General features: G+C 41.1%; 1 protein-coding gene across 1 annotated transcript; it reads left to right on the forward strand.

Moving 5' to 3' along the window:
• Positions 1 to 1,949: 1,949 nt before the first annotated feature.
• On the forward strand, positions 1,950 to 20,443 carry LOC136157854 (dihydrodiol dehydrogenase 3-like). Its single transcript, XM_065919612.1, has 9 exons — positions 1,950 to 2,058; positions 3,946 to 4,113; positions 4,968 to 5,084; positions 7,034 to 7,111; positions 7,526 to 7,648; positions 16,183 to 16,292; positions 17,233 to 17,398; positions 17,590 to 17,672; positions 20,313 to 20,443. Exons 1-9 carry the CDS (start codon positions 1,975 to 1,977, stop codon positions 20,353 to 20,355), a joined length of 972 nt encoding a protein of 323 aa, XP_065775684.1. The 5' UTR covers positions 1,950 to 1,974; the 3' UTR covers positions 20,356 to 20,443.
• Positions 20,444 to 21,745: the final 1,302 nt, after the last annotated feature.

A 21,745-nucleotide genomic window follows, 5' to 3' on the forward strand; every position in this document is an offset into this window, starting at 1 on the left:
TTTTGTGAGTAACCATTGAGCAAGATAGTAAAGTAAATAAAACCATTATTATTTCCATTATGATATCTTTCTAAAAAGTTATATAAGTCCAAGGATTAACCTCTGTAAGGGTCTGTTTGCACACTGCACATGGTATCCAGAAACTAATAATAATTAATCTGCAAAAAAACACTTTGTTAGAATGTGTGGTTTTCGTATTCTTTTCAGGATATTACCACTGTCAGGTCTGGATAGCAACATAATTATGGTGGTGAGAAAAGTAAAAAGGCAAATTTATTTTCATTTCAAGTTTTCTTTATTAAGGAATAATATTTTGAAAAATGCTTACTAATCATTCCCTTAAATTGTGTGATTCTCTATATGTGTGTATGTGTATCAGTGGCTTCCCTGATAGCTCAGTGGGTAAACAATCTGCCTGCAATGCAGGAGACCTGGGTTTGATCCCTGAGTTAGGAAGATCCCCTGGAGAAGGGAAAGGCTACCCACTCTAGTGTTCTGGCCTGGAGAATTCCATGGACTATATAGTCCTACATAGTCCTGTATAGTCCATGGGGTCACAAAGAGTCGGACACCACTGAGCGAGTTTCACTTCACTGTATGTGTGTATGTGTATATTGTAAGATAGTTAATTATTTCAACTGATGTTGGATCAAAATCAAGCTTCATATTAGAAAAATGAAAAAAAAAAAATGTGTGGAACTTTCTAGTTTAACATATGGGCTTCCCTGGTGCCTCAGATGATAAAAAATCTGCCTGCAATGTGAGAGACCTGGGTTCAATCCCTGGGTTGGAAAGATCCCCTGGAGAGAGGACATGGCAATCCACTCCAGTTTTCTTGCCTAGAGAATCCCACGGACTAGGAGCCTGGTGGAATACAGTCCATGGGGTTGAAAGAGTAGTACATGACTGAGCGACTAAGCACACCACAAGCTTCATATTAGACAATGAAAAAAAAAATATGTGGAGGTTTCTAGTCTAACATATGGTCAATAATTGTTCAGTCAATCTCATCATCATATGAGTCAGTTCAGTTCAGTTCAGTTGCTCAGTCGTGTCCGACTTTTTGCAACCCCATGGACTGCAGCATGCCAGGCCTCTCTGCCCATCGCCAACTCCTGGAGTTTACTCAAACTCATGTCCATTGAGTCGGGGATGCCATCCAACCATCTCATTCTCTGTCATCCCCTTCTCCTCCTGCCTTGAATCTTTCCTAGCATCAGGGTCTTTTCAAATGAGTCAGTTCTTCCCATCAGGTGGACGAAGGAGTGGAGCTTCAGCTTTAGATCAGTTTTTCCAATGAATATTCAGAACTGATTTCCTTTAGAATGGACTGGTCTGATTTTGCAGTCCAAGTGACCCTCAAAAGTCTTCTCCAACACCACAATTCAAAAGCATCAATTCTTTGGCACCCAACTTTCCTTATAGTCCAACTCTCACATCCATACATGACTACTGGAAAAACCATAGCTTTGACTAGACAGAACTTCGTTGGCAAAGTAATGTCTTTGCTTTTTAATATGCTGTCTAGTTTGGTCATAACTTTCCTTCCAAGGAGCAATCATCTTTTAATTTCATGGCTGGAGTCACCATCTGCAGTGATTTTGGAGCCAAAGAAAATAATATCTGTCACTGTTTCTGTTGTTTCCCCATCTATTTGCCATGAATTGATGGGACCAGGTGCCATGATCTTAGTTTTCTGCATGTTGAGTTTTAAGTCAACTTTTTCACTCTCCTGTTTCACTTTCATCAAGAGGCTCTTTATCTCTTCTTTGGTTTCTGCCATAAGGGTGGTATCACCTGCATTATCTGTGGTTAATGAGTTAACCTCAGTTTAATGATTTGATCAGTGTAACTAACGATTACACTGATTAAAATGCAAACAAGTTAATTGACTTCAATCCTTTTCTTATGCCCAGGGTACTGGTTTCACCTTACCCCTCCGGAGTCTGCTTACTCGGAGGAGCAAAACAGACAATGGATCCCAAAAGTCAGAGAGTGAAGCTTAATGATGGCCACTTCATTCCTGCCCTGGGATTTGGCACCGGTGCATCTCCAGAGGTAAGTGTAGTGGTTTGGGGTTGAGATATAAATAGTAAGTGGATGCAACATGAGTGGAAGGAGGTTAAGGTTCTTAAGCACTGAGTTTCTGGTTGACTCTGGGAGGATCATGTGGTTCCACTAACCAGGCTAGAACCATGCCCTGTGAAAAGGGAGAGAGCATCCAGTCTTCAGTCTGCATCAGGGTCTCAGGCTGTGCTCACCTTCAGATTACTCTGCAGATGTTACCCTTCAGTTTCTATCTCTTTCCCAGCTTGGCAGAAGGGTGAGACTCAGCTGTCAAGATCACTGACTGTCAGCAGCTTGGCTTCGAGGGCAATTGCAATGGCGGTGCTTTCTGTATATTTCATTTCAGGACTCTTTCCTCCTTCCAGAAAGACATGACCCAGTGAAATAATTGAGGTGGGAGGGCCTGAAGGTGAGGTGACTTAAATCTAGTGGGAGAGAACTGCTTTTCTCCTGCGGTATACCTGCTCAGTGCCAGGCAAGACACACTCCACCTGTGTTTGGCCTTGTACTTCTGCTTCTGCTTGGAAATTTTTCTGATGGGAACTATATTGTCATTTGAGGGATAAGCTACAATCTTACAAGACAGGCTTTGTACTGTATCCTTGGATTTTGTAGTACTTTTTATTAAAGTATAGTTTTCAGTCCTTGGGCATAAGAGGAACTAGTGGACAAGTCTCTAGACTGGAAGCCAGAAACTTTGCTGTCCATCTTGCCTTTAGAGTATGTAGTTGTGACAACGGACTGTTCTTCAAACTTTGAATCTCATTTTTCTAATTTATAGAACAGAAGATATTTTGCAGATAAAAGATGGAAATTGTTCACTTTGCAAAATGTGATGAGCAGAGGGAAGGGTCCAGGCTAGTACTGAGCTCCCTGGTTCATTCCTCAGTACACCCAACAAGGCATGTGATCATAAGGAAACCAAGACTAGACCCAACAGGGGGAACTTGGAGCAAGCATCTACCTCCTTGAAACATGAAAGATCCTGGATTGCAGAAACATATTGAAATATTATTCAGTTTGAAAAGGGAAATTAATCCGACCATTTGCAACCACACCGATGAACCTGAAGAACATTAAGCTAAATGAAATAAGCCAGAAATAGAAAGACAAATACTGCATGTTCTCTTCATAGGTAGAATCTGAAAAAGTGAACTCATAGAAGCTGAGTATAGAGGAATGGTGAACAGAAGCTGGGGACAAGGTTAAGAAAAATGGAAAGATATTGGTCAAAGGTCCAGACTTTCTGTAATGAGATGAATGTCTGGAGACCTGATGTACAGTATGGTGACTATAGTTAATAGATATTAAGTAGTCTCTTGAAAACACCCCAAAAATTAGTTATGTGAGAAGATGAATCTGCTAACTATCTTGAATGTGGTAATCGTTAACAATGGATAGTTATATGAGAACATCACTTTGTACACCTGAATAGATACAGCTTTTATTTGGTGTTTTCTGTGTAGTTACACTGGTAGACAGAGGTCTTAGAAGCTTTCACCTGGTTTCTTGGTGCATTTACCATCCCCTTGTACTTTTATTGATTTTGCCTCAAACATCTCACTGTATAAATCATATCCATGACTACAATTTTATTCTGAGTCCTTTGAGTTTTTCCACCAGATCACTGAACCTAGAGGGTATTTGGGTCCTCTGATGCCTGTGATCAACCAGTGATAGCCTGGGGTTGAAGGGTTCTTGGGTGTCCATTTAATCAATGACCAGGAACATTCAAGGAAACTGTCATGGGTTCATTACCACACATGCAGAATGAATCAAATGCATGAAGAACTGCTGGTTCTTGATAAGATCAAACTTGTGCCTTAGCAATCTCTTAATTATTTGGATATTCAATTATTATTTTTGTTGCTTATGTAGGTTCCTAAGAGTGAAGCTGTGGAGGTCACCAAATTTGCTATAGAGGCTGGGTTCCGGCATATTGACAGTGCTCATGCATACCAAAATGAAGAGCAAGTTGGCCAGGCCATTCGAAGCAAGATTGCTGATGGCACCGTGAAAAGAGAAGACATATTCTACACTTCAAAGGTGCTATGTGTGTTGTGTGTGTGCACATGTGTGCAAGTGACTGGGGCAGATGGCAATTTGGTAATAGAATCAGTATTTTGGTGAAGGTGCTTATTGGTACCACTGTTTTCACACTTACTTGTATCTTAAATCTAGTACCCTTTTTCTCTCACTGTGCCTTCCCCTCCCAAAAGAGTATAACTATAGCTTTATCATGATGGTGTGCTCAAATTTTAATTTTACATGAAAGTCACTTTATTTCTTTGAGCCCAGGCTAGAGCAGTGCAATTTATTATGGGCTAATAAACCAGGCAGACCTGGGAGCAGATTATAGCTTTTCTTATCATCTGGGTGAGTTTCTCAAATTTATTCACATTCTATATCTCAGTTCTCAGCTCCAAGAGTAAGAGAGCATTGGGAGAGACACTTTGTGTATTATACATGATCTAGCCAAAGTGTCTTGAATTATGTTCTGCTCATGTTAAAGTGTTCAAAGCATTTTTCCCTACAGTTATGTAAACAAGATAGTAATTCACTTTGAAAAGATGGATTGTTTGGTCAAATTAGACTGAGATTCTGCTTTTATACTCTATCAAGCATTGTTCAGTTGATGGGTATGGTAATTATTGATAAAGTTATTTATATCTTTGTTCATTTCATTTCATTGTGAAAGATGTATAGATGAAAAATTCAATCAAATAATGAAGTTTACATGGTAGGTTAGAAAAAGAATGGAACTCAAGAAGAAATGGAACTTTTTCCCCATGGTCATCTCTTTCCAACCAATAATAATATCTAGTTATTAAGTAAAACAAGTCAAACAAAATTACATGAAGCATTCATTTCCCACAGCTTCCTTTGTTTAATCTCTGCAGGTTTGGGCCACTTCCCTTCGTCCAGAGTTGGTTCGACCAGCATTGGAAAAGTCACTGAAAAATCTTCAACTGGACTATGTCGATCTCTATATTATTCACCAACCAGTGGCTTTGGTGGTAGGTGATTTGTGTGATCACCTCTGTTCTATTTCTTGGGTCAGAATGTCTATAACTTCCATGGATGGTTGACACGATTTTTCTTAGTAGGTTTGAAGGAAAGATTACACTAGAGTGGAATCCCCTAAATAATCATTTGTGATCATCCTTTTGGGGAGTTTCTTTGAATCTCTTACCTGCCTCCAGAGAAACAAATTAAATAATCTAAGACTCTGTCTCAAAATCTTGAGGAAGGAGAAATAGGCCAGTTCTGTGCATGTCGCTGATTAGGCCTGGGAGTTGGGATTTCACATCCAGAGTTCAGTGCAGAGTGCTGAGCACTGACACGGCCTCACAACTGAACAGGATGAGGTCATTTCATCTCTCATCCTTTCATGTTTCGTTGATTTGGAGGTGTCCTTCTGGGTGGGTCTAAACCTCACTGTCTTCTCAGGACTCAGGAGGCCTGGCCTCCACTGTCACCTGTGTTCACAGTGACATTTGCAGACTGCACTTAGCCATTAAGCACTGTATTATGTGGAGGAGAATTTTCCAGTTGTTCCAGTGGTTATGATTGTGTGTTTTCAGTGCTGAGTCAGAGTGTTTTGAGGGATTGGGTTCAATTCCTATTCAGGGAACTAAGATACAGCAAACACATGGCACAGCCTAAACAAAACAAGAAGAACAATGTCTATTATGCAGAACTCATTTTTAGAATACAGAATTCTTCTCAAGCCATCCTTTGCCAAAGGATATTGGACTATGTAGATGGTAATTCCCATCTACATAGATTTAAGGATTCCTAATACTTGACAGAAATGTCTCTGTTTTTTTATTCCTTATAATGACATCACTCTTGGTTTCCTTTATTTTTATCTCAGCATTTTCCATGGGTGGCAGAATGACCTTGATCTGTTCAAGCCTCATTGTCCAGAATATTTAAGAGTATGTCTGCATCTTCCACATAGTTTATCAACCTAAAGAGAACCTTGATGGTTCATGTGTATGCCCTGAAGCTATCAGATGTTCAGAGTGAAAAGGAATTCTGATATTTAGTCCAGGTCAAGATTGCAACTCTTATGCCAGCAGTAAGGCATAACTTACTGTCACTCCCTGCATGATAGAGGCATTTTGCAAGAGGAAAATAAAAGGGACAAAAAAATTTCACTTAAGGACCTGAGAGTTCCCAGGAGAATGTAGGAAAATTATATCTATCAAAACATATAGTATGTATGAGATTACTGGAAAACTGCCTTCTAAAGACATTGCTGATAAGGAAGCTGTGGTACATATACACCATGGTATATTACTCAGCCGTTAAAAAGAATTCATTTGAATCAGTTCTAATGAGATGGATGAAACTGGAGCCCATTAGACAGAATGAAGTAAGCCAGAAAGATAAAGACCAATACAGAATACTAACACATATATATGGAATTTAGAAAGATGGTAATGATAACCCTATATGCAAAACAGAAAAAAAGACACAGATGTACAGAACAGACTTTTGGACTCTGTGGTAGAAGGCGAGGGTGGGATGTTTTGAGAGAACAGCATCGAAACATGTATATTATCTAGGGTGAAACAGATCATCAGCCCAGGTTGGATGCATGAGACAAGTGCTCAGGGCTGGTGCACTGGGAAGACCCAGAGAGATCGGGTGGAGAGGGAGGTGGCAGGGGTGAATGGGATGGGGAACACATGTAAATCCATGGCTGATTCATGTCAACGTATGACAAAAGCTATTACAATATTGTAAAGTAATTAGCCTCCAACTAATAAAAATAAATGAAAAAAAATTAAAGACATTGCTGATAACTCCATTTGCAAACCATTTTGCAAATATCACTATGCAGAAAGTAAATGAACCTCATGGAGGTTTAGCATCCTAGTCCCAGATGTGTCTGACAGGCTGGCTAAATGTGGAAAAATATTTGGTGACATCTCTGATATGACTGCTTCTATTCCAGCCAGGGGAGACACTTTTCCCAACAGATGAAAATGGAAGACCGATGTTTGACTCAGTGGATCTCTGTCGCACATGGGAGGTGAGTCCAGGGAGGAGAGAACCAAGGGAGGGGCCAGGAGAGGGGGAACCTCCTTCATTTCTTCCACCTGTGAGAATGGGCTGTGGACCATCAGACTCAGCAGTTCATGAGTATAAGGGCTGGGATGCTGGGGTTGTGGGGAGGGAACCATTGCTGAAATGTTCACAGAGAGGAATGAAATGGAGAATTTGGGACAATGTAGACAGACATCTCTTTCCTTCCATGTGATTGTCTTCTCCAGGGTTTTCTAAGTAGGAGATGATACTTCTTCTTCTTGTGTCATGACCTTCTTCCCCTTTATCTTCTTGATAAGCACTGCTAGTTCTTGACCAGAGATGCTCTTAACGATTTTTCAGCATTTCTTATTGCTATATTGCCCATTCCAAGTGACTGCTCACCACCCCTCCCTCCCAGGCCCTGGAGAAGTGTAAGGATGCAGGGCTGACCAAGTCCATCGGGGTGTCCAACTTCAACCACAAGCAGCTGGAGAAAATCCTGAACAAGCCGGGGCTCAAGTACAAGCCCGTCTGCAACCAGGTGAGCAGCTCAGCTCCTCTCCCTCCTGCTCTTCAGAACCTCCTTCTTGCTCTGGAACCTGATGTCTGTCTGTCCTTTCCCCCTGTTCATCCAACCTTTGTGGACAGAGGATCCTACACAGCTGAGCCTGTGTCTTGACTGTGTGAATAGAATCTATAGCAGTATCTTTGATAAACTCTGGGTGGAAAAGGTGGGGATGGCTTCCTGCTCAATTGTGGTGGAGACTGAGGGAAGACAATGGAGGTGAAATCCCTCCAGAACTTAGAGGAAGGAGGCATTTCCCTCAGCTGAAAGCGTGACTAGAAATCAGGTGTGAAAGTGCTTGGATGAAACTGTGTATGGGAAGGAAGACCATGAAAACATGGAATGGGAAGTAAATACAGAGAAAAACCAGGTGAGACAGATGTTAATGGTTTGTGTGGGGTTTAGATGCCTGAATCCTTAGTCTTGTTGTCCCAGCTTCAACAGGGAGCACTGTACAGAGAAATGTGCTGGAGACTATGAAAGTCACCCAGGTTAGAGCATGAAGTTAAATGCTTATGTTGATCCTAAGAGTTGATGGAAGTGTTACTCAGGATTTCAGATCAGTTCAGTTCAGCAGCTTAGTCATGTCTGACTCTTTGCAACCCCATGACTGCAGCACACTAGGCCTCCCTGTCCATCACCAACTCCCAGAGCTTACTCAGACTCAAGTCCATCGAGTCGCTGATGTCAGCCAACAATCTCATCCTCTGTTGTCCCCTTATCCTCCTGCTTTCAATCTCTACCAGCATCAGGGTCTTTTCCAATGACTCAGTTCTTTGCATCAGGTGGCCGAAGTATTGGAGTGTCAGCCTCAACGTCAATCCTTCCAATGATTATTCAGGAAGGATTTCCTTTAAGATTGACTGGATCTCTTTGCAGTCCAAGGGGCTTTCAAGAGAGTTCCTCAACACCACAGTTCAAAAGCATCAATTCTTTGGCACTCTGCTTTCTTTATGGTCCAACTCTCACATCTATACATGACTACTGGAAAAAGCATAGCTTTGACTAGACGATCCTTTGTCAACAAAGTAACATGTCTATTTTTTAATATGCTTTCTAGATTGGTCATAGTTTTTCTTCCAAGGAGCAATCATCTTTTAATTTCATGGCTGCAGTCACCATCTGCAGTGATTTTGGAGCCCTCATAAATAAAGTCTCTCACTGTTTCCATTTCTTCCCATCTATTTGTCATGAAGGGATGGAACTGGATGTCATCATCTTCATTTTATGACTGTAGAATTTTTAAGCCAAATTTTTCACTCTGTTTCACTTTCATCAAGAGGCTCTTAGTTCATCTTCACGTTCTGCCATAAGGATTGTGTCATCTGCATTTCTGAGGCTATTGATATTTCTCCCAACAATCTTGATTCCGGCATGTGCTTCATCCATCCAGGCATTTCACAGTTCTCTGATGTACTTTGCATATAAGTTAAATAAGCAAGGTGAAAACATACAGCTTTGACTTATTCCTTTCCCATTTGGAACTTGTCTGTTGTTCCATGCTTCCCTAGTGGCTCAGATGGTAAAGCGTCTGCCTGCAATGTGGGAGACCCAGGTTCGATTCCTGGGTCAGGAAGATCCCCTGGTGAAGGAAATGGCAACCCAGTCCAGTAACATTGCCTGGAAAAACCCATGGACAGAGGAGCCAGGCAGGCCATAGTCCATGGAGTCACAAAGAGTTGTACATGACTGAGTGGATTCACTTTCCTTTCCTGTTGTTCCATATCTGGTTCTAACTGTTGCTTCTTGATCTGCATACAGATTTCTCAGGAGGCAGGTAAGGTGGTCTCATGTTCCCATTTCTTGAAGAATTTTCCAGTTTGTTGTGATCCACACAGTCAAAGGCTTTGGCATAGTTAATAACGCAGAAGTAGATGTTTTTCTGGAACTCTCTTGCTTTTGCAATGATCCAGCAGATGTTGCCAACTTGATCTCTGGTTCCTCTGACTTTTCTAAACCCAGCTGAATATCTGGAAGTTCACGGTTCACGTCCTGCTGAAGCCTGGCTTCGAGAATTTTGAGCATTACTTTACTAGTGTGTGAGATGAGTGCAATTGTGCGGTAGTTTGAGCATTCTTTGGCATTGCCTCTCTTTGGGGCTGGAATGAAAACTGATCTTTTCCAGTCTTGCGGTCAAAGTTGAGTTTTCCCAGTTTGCTGGCATATTGAGTGCAGCACTTTCACAGCATCATCTTTTAGGACTTGAAATAGCTCAACTGGAATTCCATCACTTCCACTAGCTTTGTTCCTAGTGATACTTCCTAAGGCCCATTTGACTTCCCATTCCAGGATGTCTGGCTCTAGGTGAGTGATCACACCATCATGATTATCTGGGTTGTGAAGATCTTTTTGGTATAATACTTTTGTGTATCCTTGCCACCTCTTCTTAATATCTTCTGCTTCTGTTAGGTCCATACAATTTCTGTCTTTATTGAGCCTATCTTTGCATGAAATGTTCCCTTGGTGTCTCTAATTTTCTTGAAGAGATCTCTAGTCTTTCCCATTCTATGGTTTTCCTATATTTCTTTGCACTGATCACTGAGGGAGGCTTTCTTATCTCTCCTGCCATTCTTTGGAACTCTGCATTCAAATGGGTATATCTTTCCTTTTCTCCTTTGCTTTTTGCTTCTTTTCCTTTCACAGCTATTTGTAAGGCCTCCTCAGACAACCATTTTGCCTTTTTGCATTTCTTTTCCATGGGAATGGTCTTGTTCCCTGTCTCCTGTACAATGTCAGGAACCTATGTCCAGAGTTCTTCAGGTACTCTATCAGATCTAATCCCTTCAATCTATATCTCACTTCCACTTTATAATTGTAAGGGATTTGACAGGTCATATCTAAATGGTCTAGTGGTTTTCCCTACTTTTTTCAATTTAAATCTGAATTTGGCAATAAAGAGTTCATGATCTGAGCCATAGTCAGCCCGCAGTCTTGTTTTTGCTGACTGTATAGAAATTTTCCACCTTTGGCTGCAAAGAATATAATCTATCTGATTTTTGTATTGATCATCTGGTGATGTCCATGTGTAGAGTCTTTCCTTGTGCTGTTGGAAGAGGGTGTTTGCTATGACCATTGTGTTCTCTTGGCAAAACTCTGTTAGCCTTTGCCCTGATTCATTTTGTACTCCAAAGCCAAAGTTGCCTGTTACTCCAGGTGTCTCTTGACTTTCTACTTTTGCATTCCAGTTCCCTATAATGAAAAGGACATTTTTTTTTTTGAATGTTAGTTCTAAAAGGTCTTGTAGGTCTTCACAGAACCATTCAATTTCAGCTTCTTCAGCATTACTGGTCAGGGCATAGACTTGGATTTCTGTGATATTGAATGGTTTGCCTTGCAAACAGAGATCATTCTGTTGTTTTTGAAACTGCATCCAAGTACTGCATTTCGAAGTCTTATGGTGATTGTGATGGCTTCTCCATTTCTTCTAAGGGATTCTTGCCCACAGTAGTAGATATAATTAATGCTCATCTGAGTTAAATTCACCCATTCCAGTCCATTTTAGTTCGTTGACTCCTAAAATGTTGATGTTCACTATTGCCATCTCCTGTTTGATCACTTCCAATGTGCCTTGATTCATAGACCTAACATTCCAGGTTCCTATGCAATATCATTCTTTACAGTAGTGGACTTTGCTTCCATCACCACTCACATCAACACCTGGCTGTTGTTTTTGTTTTGGCTCTGAATTTTCATTTTTCTGGAGTTATTTCTCCACTGATCTCCAGTAGCATATTGGGCACCTATTGACCTGGGGAGTTCATCTTTCAGTGTCCTATCTTTTTGCCTTTTCATGGAGTTCTCAAGGCAAGAATGCTGAAGTGGTTTGCCATTCCCTTGTCCAGTGGATCACGTTTGTCAAAACTCTCCACTCACAGGAGAAGATGAGCACACATCCTTCTACTTTGTCATCTTAAAGACTTGTAGACTCATCATCCCCTGAGGCAACATTTTTCATTGGTACTGTTTCATGGGGTTTTGTTGGTTAATATTGGGTACCAAAAATGCAAATTTTTCTTAGTCTTGTGGGGCTAAGGGTATTGTATGAGAACAATCTTTAAGATTCAGAACTATAATTGGCCAGTTCTGATGTAAGGCTGAAGGGGATGGGAGTCCAGGCTGCAAGGTCCACATGGGTTGCATTACTGCATTAATAGCTTGAAGCTCATGAAGCAGCCTCCATTTGCCTGATTTTTTATAGACTATGAAAACGAGTATCCCAAGGACTAGCATTCTCCTCTATGTGTCCTGCTTGAAACTCTTCTTCTACCAAGGCTGGTAAATATATAAGTTTCTCTCTTACTAGAGGGCATTGATCCTCCCAAACAGGTTTAGATGTAAATCATGTTAGACGTGTAGCGTAGGGTGGCAGAGAAACTTTAATGGCCCTCAATTAGCCCTTTTCTGTCAGGTGAATAGGTAAAGGAGAAGGATCTCCCTATAAATTCTTTCCTAGCTCTTTTCCTGGTTGGCATCCCATTCTTGCCATCACATGATCTGCCTTTTCCTCATTGGAGAGAACTAGGTGCCAATGGGCAAGCAGATCTCTGTCCCAAAAATTACAGGGAATGTCTGCAATAAAAGGTTGGAAGTGAGCAAGTTGTTTGTTGGGCCCTAGGCAAGGAAGAACTGTTGCACTTCGAGCAAATTGCTGAGGTTCCCCCAAGCCTGATTATCTTTCCCTGGGGTTCAGTCAAGGACCAATCAGCTGGCCATTGAGTAGAAGTAATGATAGAAATTACAGCCCCAGGATCTAAGAGTTCAGAGAACATTTTTCCTTGGATTTTAGCCTTACATGTGGGCCAATCTGAGAATATTTGTTGAGTAAAGCACACTACTTGGTCACCTGTGCTCCCAAATCCTTGTTCTCCTCTGGTGACAGGATTATAGTTGTTAGGGTCATGGTAAGGCAAGAGAAGGAGTTGACCAATTTCTTAAGCTTGAGGAATGACATGGAATCAAAGAGAGAGCCATTACTTTAATTTATCCTTAATAGTCTGGGTCAATAAGGTCAGGAAGAATTTGGAGGCCCTTAAGGGTAAGGCCACTTCTGCCCAGAATGAGTCTTATGGTCCCTGAGGAAAGGGGCCTTGGATCCCAGTAGGGATTGCTACTGGGCGGTGGTTGGTGAGGAGGGGATCAAATTCATTAATTCAAACATTTACTTGGGTTGGGAGGTCCAATCCAGCACTTCCATTGGTAGAGACTGAGAGGCTGGAGATAGGCTGAAGGGTGTGCTGGAGGTCCTCACAGTGTATGCCCCCACTGTTTGTGGGGCCCGAGGCTGACCCTGATGGCGGTTTCCAGGCTTCAAAGGAGAACCGTTCTTATACAGTTTTGATCTGCATTGATTAGCCCAATGATTGCCTTTTTGGTACCTAGGACACAGTCCTGGTGTTTTATTTTCACCAGTAGGCGGAGGTATTGTAACATCTGTTTTGGGCCCAGAACAGCAAGCCATTTTCATATGTCCGGGTTTTCCATATTGGCATTTGGCAGGGGAAGAGCTAAAATTATTTTTAAAGGCAGCACAAATTGCTTGGGCCAGCTAGGTTTGTTTGTGAGCCTGTGTACCAACATTTTGACACACTCGAACAAAATTGCCAAGGCTGCGATTTTGATGAATAGTGTTAAGGGCAGCCTTAGCATTTTTATAGGCTAATTGTTTTAACAAAATGTTCTTTGCTGTAGGACTATTAATTTGATGGTGGACAGCAGATGAGAGCCGGTCTACAAATTCAATGAAGTCTTTTCTGGGTCTCTGTAATATTTTAACAAATGGACTGGTAGGCTCACTGGGTTCTCATACTGTCTGCTCTTGCTTCAGCAGCACTTTGCAATCTGTACATATGCTCCCACCAGTATACCTTCATAAGTCAATTGGGCTGTTGGACTGGTATATTGCCCTGTGTCTACGAGCATTTAAAAAGTAAGATTACCTCTACTGGCCAAAGTCATACAGGCTAGCTCTTGGCACAACTCAGCATAAGAGGCAAAAATCTGTAAATTTGTGGGACCACGTAAAGCTGTTTTGGCTAGCTTTTTAACATCGTAAGGAGAGCATCTCCCATGCAAGCAAATTTCTAACAGCTTCCATGTATGTATACAGAGAATTGACCCCGTTCAGTCTAACACTAGATTTAGTTCCTTTAAAATCTGATGTCAAAAGTTTCATGAGTTTCAATAACCTAACTGGGATTACTGGGTTGGGCCTGTAATTGATAAGGAAAGCAAGGTGGTCCTCCTCAATGTCTAAAGCACCCATAGGAAGGGCAGAGGCCATGGCCTGTTAAAAACCAGGTCAGTGGCTTATCCCCCAGAGACATTTCTGGACACAGTGGAGGTGACGGTGGTGGAAAATTGTCCTTGAGCTTGGGTAGCAAAGGGGTGGGAGGGTTAACAAGATGTTTGAGGACACCATCTTCTCACATTATTTCTCAGTCTGTCAAGGGTATAGGACTGATTGCACTAGCCCCCAGGTGGCCAATACAGTCATGGGTATGTGATCCCCTCTCCTGTGTGCTATTTTCAAATTTTCTCCCACTGGATGCCAATTTTCAATATCTAGAGTGCCTTCTTCCAGAAAACAAAGATTATGTTTAACCACCTCTCTTAGCAATAGTGTCAATGGCTCCTCTTTCACCTGTACTCCCGCAGTCTGGAGGAGGTGCCTCAAAAGCTGGAGATGATGTTTCTCAGCTTTACTCAAATCCTTCCCCACTGACACCCTGACTCGGGCAACAAGGGACTTTCCACCCTTAGAGTTTGAGGGCCTGGTCGTGATCCAGGCGTCTCACCTACAGCTCACTGTCTTCACTTTGAGTGTTTTCCCTGGGGGGAAACCTTCCCGACTTCAGGTCCCTATTCAGGGACCACCTGCCATGTCCAGCACAGAGGGTGAGAAAGACCTGAACCAGAGGTGAGCGGGTAATGAAAAGACAGACACATCTAATTTGCAAACTGGGGATCACGGGGCCCTCCTACTCTCCATGGCAGGAAGACAAGATGGCTCCTTTCAGCCCGCACTTTTATGGGCAGAAGTCATGAGATCACTAGGAAATAGCTATACTGGAGAGTTTGATCAGCGTACCATAAAGAGGGAGTAAAGGTGAAGCTCTGCTGTTGTCAGGAACATTTGTTTTGTTTCCATGGGGGTGGACGCAAGGACCGGCAGTGAAGCAGAGCAGAGAGCATGCCCAGCCCCAAGTCTGTCCATTCAGCATGCTTACTAGCACAATCATGAGGGCACAGTTTGCCACACCCTCGAGCCATGGGGCAGGTTCTGGTCTCTGCTCTGCCAGGCTGCAACAATATTTTGCTGACTTGGGTCTGATTGTGGTTAACATGTAATTTTCAGTCATCTTAAGCTCTTTTAATGTAAAACGGTCACTCAGTCATTGTGTTACCAAGGTATCCAGGCAAGGTTTTGACAAATACACTGTATTTATCATTGTTATTTTGTGATGCTAATTAACTTGTTTCTGTAATCCTATATTATGTAAATTAGTAGTTAAACCTGAACTCCTTGCTACATTAAATATTTTGACAAGAAAATGTTAGTTGCATGCTTTGTCCCTAAATGAACCCGGGTAGGAAGTGCATGGTGACAAGTTGTCCACTGTGAGTGACAGTACTTTTGTTTTCTGGTAAAGCTATTAGTAGCTGGACATTTTATTTGGAAATGTGTATTTTCCCTGTTGAAATTATCTAGTCATCTGTTGGATGATAACCATCATCAGGGGAAGTTTGATTTCCCCCAAGTTTTCACATAATGGTTGAGAAGCCATTGAGGACTTTCAACTGAAATAATTATTTCATTGGAACGTTTTTCATTATTTTCCATTTAAATGCTCTTTTTAATCTTCTGACATTTTATTATAAAAGTAAAATTCCCTCATTATTTAGGATAAAATACATCTATTCCTCTAAGACTGGGTAAAAGACTGCACTCCTTCACATTAACTGTCAGTTTTTGAGAAAAGCTTTATTGTAATAATCACCGTCTGTGGAGAGAAGCATTTTTGCTCTTTCTTTCTCTCTCAGGGATTTTTATTGCCTCTGTGTGCTACATTTGCTTTCACTCATGAGTCCCATTGGTGCTCAAATCAACTGAAATGTCACCGATGAGAATTCATCAAACTGGTTCTTTTGTCCTTCAGACATTTCTTCATAAGACTGTGCAATTTCTTTCTTTCTGGCATAGTTTGATGTCCAAAGCTTAGACAGCTCTTTTCCTGTCCCAGGTGTGGAACTAGGCATGTGTCTTGGTCTGTTCAGTGGTGTTCAACAATCAAGATCTGATCCGTAGAATTACTTGTTCTCAGTAATGTCATTATTTTTTATCTTTTCAGGGGACAGAAATATAATTTTAAAAAAATATTTCCTTGATATTTCCAGTTGTAATTTGATGTGACACAGTTTTTCTTTAGCATATATAATTCTTACTTTTAAGCTTTTTCTGGTGTATTATCTTTTCATATAATCTGACACTCTTCTCTGTTGGCATTCTACAGGTGGAATGTCACCCTTACCTCAACCAGAGCAAACTGCTGGAGTTCTGCAAGTCACACGATATTGTCCTAGTTGCCTATGGTGCTCTGGGAGCCCAAAGAACTTTACAATGGTAATGAACATTATTAATGGCCATAAGGAGTTATCTAAAACTCATTTTTTGATGAAAATTTTATTGTTCCAGACTCAGTGCTTTGGAGATAACTCTCAAAGGGTAGAGGAGAGAGAAGACAGATGGGAGAAATTCTCTTTTGTCTTTTCATCACCCAAGTAGATTTCTTACATTACATGTGTCTTGTATATAGATTTTAACACAAGTGTCTGCATTAAAATCTCTATATAATACCCAAGTTGATAACTAAGACATAAACTTTGACTTATAATAATTTACTTATTTATGGACTAATGACACATTACTATAATAGACTTAACGAGCCGCCCTCACCTTATGTCTACAATCAGGATAATAATACATAATTTCCAAGTTTATCATGATTTAAAAATAAGTACAAGTTGAACCACTTTTGTAAACATTTGTAGAAGAATTGCACAATGTAAGTAATTATGAAATGCAAGGTCTTCATTTTCAGACAATTCAACTTTTATCAACACCTAAGACAAGTGAAAATTAAAAAAAAATGAAAAACAAAGTATTTCCCAATCTTTCCCATCATGTTCTCCTTTCATACTGTTGTCTTTACTTTTGAGCATTGATTGGAAAAGAAAAATAACCACAGAGAAGTAAAAAAGAAACAAAATCCATGACTTTGGCAGTCCTGGTTTCAACTCAATTTTGCATCTGAATCACTTGCAGAGATCTGTAAACACAGAATGAGAGGTGACGTATTTGAGGTTCTGTATCAGTTGTCTTTAGTGAAGCCATGGAATTTTGTGTTTCTAACAAGATCCCAGGTGGTACTGATGATGCTGGTTCATGGACCACACTTTGAGAAGCACTGGTCTAGAGTTGACATACCTAATCTGTTTGGGAAGCCTCTTCATAAACTGAGTACTTAGTCTTAGCTCCTCAGCATTTCTGAATTTCCTTCCAGGGTGAACCCGAACCTCCCCTTTCTCTTGGAGGACCCGGTTCTCTCTGCCATTGCCCAAAAGCACAAGCAAACCCCAGCTCTGGTTGCCCTTCGCTACCAGATACAACGTGGGGTTGTGGTTCTGGCCAAGAGTTACAACAAGAAGCGGATCAAAGAGAACATACAGGTGATGAGTGGGGCTGTGGGCAGAGAGCTCCAAGGAATATCCTTCATGAAGGGCATTCTTTGTCTAACTGAGGACAGACATGGCTTCCCTATCCCCTCTTGTTGTCCCCATCCAGCTGGAAAGTCCTCCAGTCCCCAGGGGGAGGCCGGCTCCTTGGGGGAAAAATTAATGTGATTCTTCCTTCTTTTCAGGTGTTTGACTTTGAACTGACTCCAGAAGACATGAAAGCAATTGATGGCCTCAACAGCAATATAAGATACTATGATTTTCAACAGTAAGTGGCTTGTATTTGTTCCACAAATACTGTTTTCTCTTGCATGTAGATCCGCAGAGGAATAAGCTTTCTTAAAGCTTAATTTCAGGGAGACAGCCCTGGTTTCCAATGTAGGAGTAAACCAAGGGCTTCTGCAGACCTCATACCGGAGGTTTCCTCTAGGGTTCTGTCTCTGATCAACAGAAATGTGACTGGGGCCCAGGACAGCCATTCAGTAAAATCCCCAGTGTTGACATTGTGGTGAATTCACTACATTGTGCCCCTAGTCCCTGTGCCTGGTGTCCCTCCTCTCAGGGCCCAGAGACCCAGGAAACACAGATAGCGCAGTGCCTGCAGCCCATTCTTCTTTCAGAAAGTGAAAGCATTAGTTGCTCAGTCTTGTCTGACTCTTTGGACCCCATCAACTGTAGCCCACCAGGCTCCTTCTTTCAGGGACTGATGCAAATGCTTCACCTTTAATTCTTTATAGAATCAGGAGGAAATGATACACAATGACTGTGTAATAAGGAATCCATCCTGAATTACACTCCTGCTTATTCTAACACAATTATAAATGCATTGTTGATATTTCTGGCGGAGGGGCCCATGAAGGCCAACATGCTTCAGTGTGAGAAGTCACAGTGAGCCTGGTGCCAGTCCCTCTCCTAAGTGTCTGGTGGATTTTCTCCCTGATGGACTTTTCTTTACCAAGACACCATCTATTTCTTCCAAATTTATCTCTTTATTGACCTTTTCCCCATCACGTCTCCCATCTCCTCTTCCTTAAAATGTCACCAAATGAATTTTGAGTATATCATGAACTGAGCCTCCAGAGACAGACTTCTGTCCTTACATACCTGGTAAGATTGTCTGGGTCTCTCTGGTTTCTTGAGTCAAGACTCACCCTAGTGTAGACTTTGTCCATCAGGGGTCCATCCACTGGGGAGCTCCTACCTCCTTGACTTAGTTAGTACCATGGAATTCCAGCTGCCTAATTACTACAGGAAGATGTCAGGACTGAAGAGACAGAAGACTAATCAAACAGAGAGATGTTAGGAGGGAGCTTAGAGAAAAGGGAACACAAATTAGTGATAAAATGAAGATTTAATTTCAAATGAAAGATCTCAAAACTCTCCTTGTTTGTAGTGTTCAGTTGTTTCAGTTCTGTCTGACTCTTTGCAACCCTATGGACTGTAGCCCGCCAGGCTCCTCTGCCCATGGGATTCTCCAGGCGAGAATACTGGAGTGGGTAGCCATGCCCTTCCTGAGGGGAGTGTCCCAACCTGGGGACTGAATCTATGTCTCCTGTGTCTCTTGCATTTCAGGAAGATTCTTTACCTACTGAGACACTGGGATGCCTCCTAGTTTGTACAGAAGATATATATATATTTATATGTATATTTACATATGGGCTTCCTATTTGGCACTAATGGTGACAAACTCACCTGTCAATGCAGGAGACCTAAGAGGTGCAGTTTGAATCTCTGGGTTGTGAAGATCCTCTGGATAAGGAAATGGCAACCCACTCCAGTATATGCCTGAAGAATCCCATGGACAGACGAACCTGGTGGGCTACAGTCCATGGAGCTGCAAAGAGTCAGACACGACTGAAGCGACTTAGCACACAGCACACATGCACATATATATGAGCTTCCTAGGGGGCGGTAGTGGTAAAAAAAAAAACACCACCTGCCAACGCAGGAGACATAAGAGATGCAGGTTTGATCCCTGGGTGGGAAGATCCTCTGGAAGAATGTAGGCAACTCACTCCAGTATTCTTGCCTGGAGAATTTCATGACAGAGAAGCCTGGTGGGCTATAGTCCATAGGGTCACTAAGAGTTGGACACAACTGAGCCACTTAGCATGCATGCATACTTATGTATATGTATATTATGATTCTAAAAAAAGACATGATGAAAAATAAGAAAAGATAGCAAGTTACTTTTCTGTCCTCAAAAGCTTTATGTATATTCTGTGCTCTCCCTCATTAAGCTGTGAATGCCTAGAATTACTCATCCTTGTAGGTTTATGTCGATAGCACAGCTCCTGGCACATGGAATGGCTCAGGATGCATTCTTTAATGAATTGAGTTGAAAGAACAAATTTAGAAAAAAAAAAATCAGACTATAAGGAAGGAAAACAGCAGTAAGGCTAATTAATAAATAATTAGTGTAGTCATATAATACAAATTAAGAAAGCAGTAATCATATTTTATAGGTATGATTGTTTAGGTATATGTGGTATTTCTTCAATTTACTGTGTATTTGAGGGGTGCTTAATAAATTTTTTCCATTGAATGGATTTATGAAAAACAGCAAAGAATTCCTTAACTGTGATCCTTCTCACCACTTAGGGTCAAAAGTTTCACCTGTGTCTGAAATGACCTCCACAGTTACCCCTAGGTTTGTGCCCTCTTATAAATTGTAATCTGAGTCAAACTACCTGTCACTGTGGGGTGAATATTACACTTGAATGTTGGGACTGGACATGCAAGTGCTGTGTGCACATGGAGAAGACACCTGATATGTGCATGTTGGGGGAGAAGATGGGATGTGTTTATAGATTTAGAGTTTTAACCCATCCTGACTGCACCCACAGAGTAATGGTCTCTATGACAACATGACAGATTTAATAAATTATTCCTCCTCTTTCTCTTTCAGGGCGGTTGATCACCCTGAGTATCCATATTCTGAAGAATATTGACTGAGCTGTCCACCATGCATTCTACCAGAACTTCTTTTCTAGGGTTGTGAAGAGCATTTCTGTACTTGGTGGAGATGTTTAAAAGAAGTGTATGAACTTTTGAAACTTGTTTATCTTTAAAAAATTTTATGAAATAAAGAAGACTCCAAATATGAATTTCATTTTTTCATGATAACAAAATAATTTGGGGGAAAAAAGAGAAAGGACAGAAAATAAAGATAACCTCCAATTAACTTATTTAATAACTCAGATGCCTTTTTCTTTATCGAAAATGAATTAGTCGATCTAAGAAAGAAATGGAAAATTTTATTCGAGTCAGATTTGAGAACTATAATCCAGGTAGAGCATCTCAGAAAGCCTGAGAACTGTTCTGTCCTCTAGAAATCAAGGCACAGGGATTTAAGTTTTGAAGACAGAGGGCTCTGCATGAAAAGACATATTATTGACAGTGTACATAATCCAGATCTATGCATCATCATGGTGGGTCATGTGACCCCTTACAAGGTCAAGAAGGAATTTATCTTTTAAGGAATTAATAGTCTTACTGATGCTAGGAGACTGTTGCTCTTCAATGTCATGTAGGTCTTCCCTCTGATGTGGGGGTTCTGGTCCATGTGTCATGCAGACACAAAACTCACAGTGAGGGAGAGGAGTGCATGCAAAGGTAGAGAAAATGTTTTCATATTTAAATTTTTCTTGCCATAAAATAAAGATTTAGTTTCATACTTTCATGACTCTCCTATATAAAAGTATTTGCATGTTTATTTACAGTTTGAAATAATCTTCAATATACAGGTTTTACACTTTTTTTTCTACTTAGTGTAAGTATTTCTGTAAGCTATCTAGTATTATATGATGGTTTCCAGGGAGGAAGGGCTTGGGAAAGAGTTGGATGGGGAGGCTGGGGTTAGCAGATGCATACTATTGTATACAAATTGGATTAACACAAAGTCCAACTGTACAGCACAGGGGACCATATTATATATCCTATGGCAAGCCATAATGGGAAAGAATATGAAAAAGAATATATGTATATATACATACGTATGACTGAGTCACTTTGCTGTACTGCAGTAATAAACACAGCATTGTAATTCAACTATATCTCAATAAAAATGAAATAAAATAGTTCCAGTATTATATTTTGCTTCTTATAGTGCTTCCCAGGTGACTCAGTGGTAAGGAATTCTAAAGAATGAAGGAGACTCTGGTTCAATCCCTGGGTCGGGGGCGTCCCTTGGAGGAGGAAATAACAACCTACTCCAGTATTTTTGCCTGGGAAATTGCATGGACAGAGGAACCTGGTGGGCTACAGTCCACGGTCACAAGAGTTGGACAAAACTTAGCCACTGAGCATGCACACATGTTACAAAGCAGTGCATCTTATTGA

Source organism: Muntiacus reevesi, chromosome 2, assembly GCF_963930625.1.
Source record: "Muntiacus reevesi chromosome 2, mMunRee1.1, whole genome shotgun sequence".
NCBI lineage: Eukaryota > Metazoa > Chordata > Mammalia > Artiodactyla > Cervidae > Muntiacus > Muntiacus reevesi.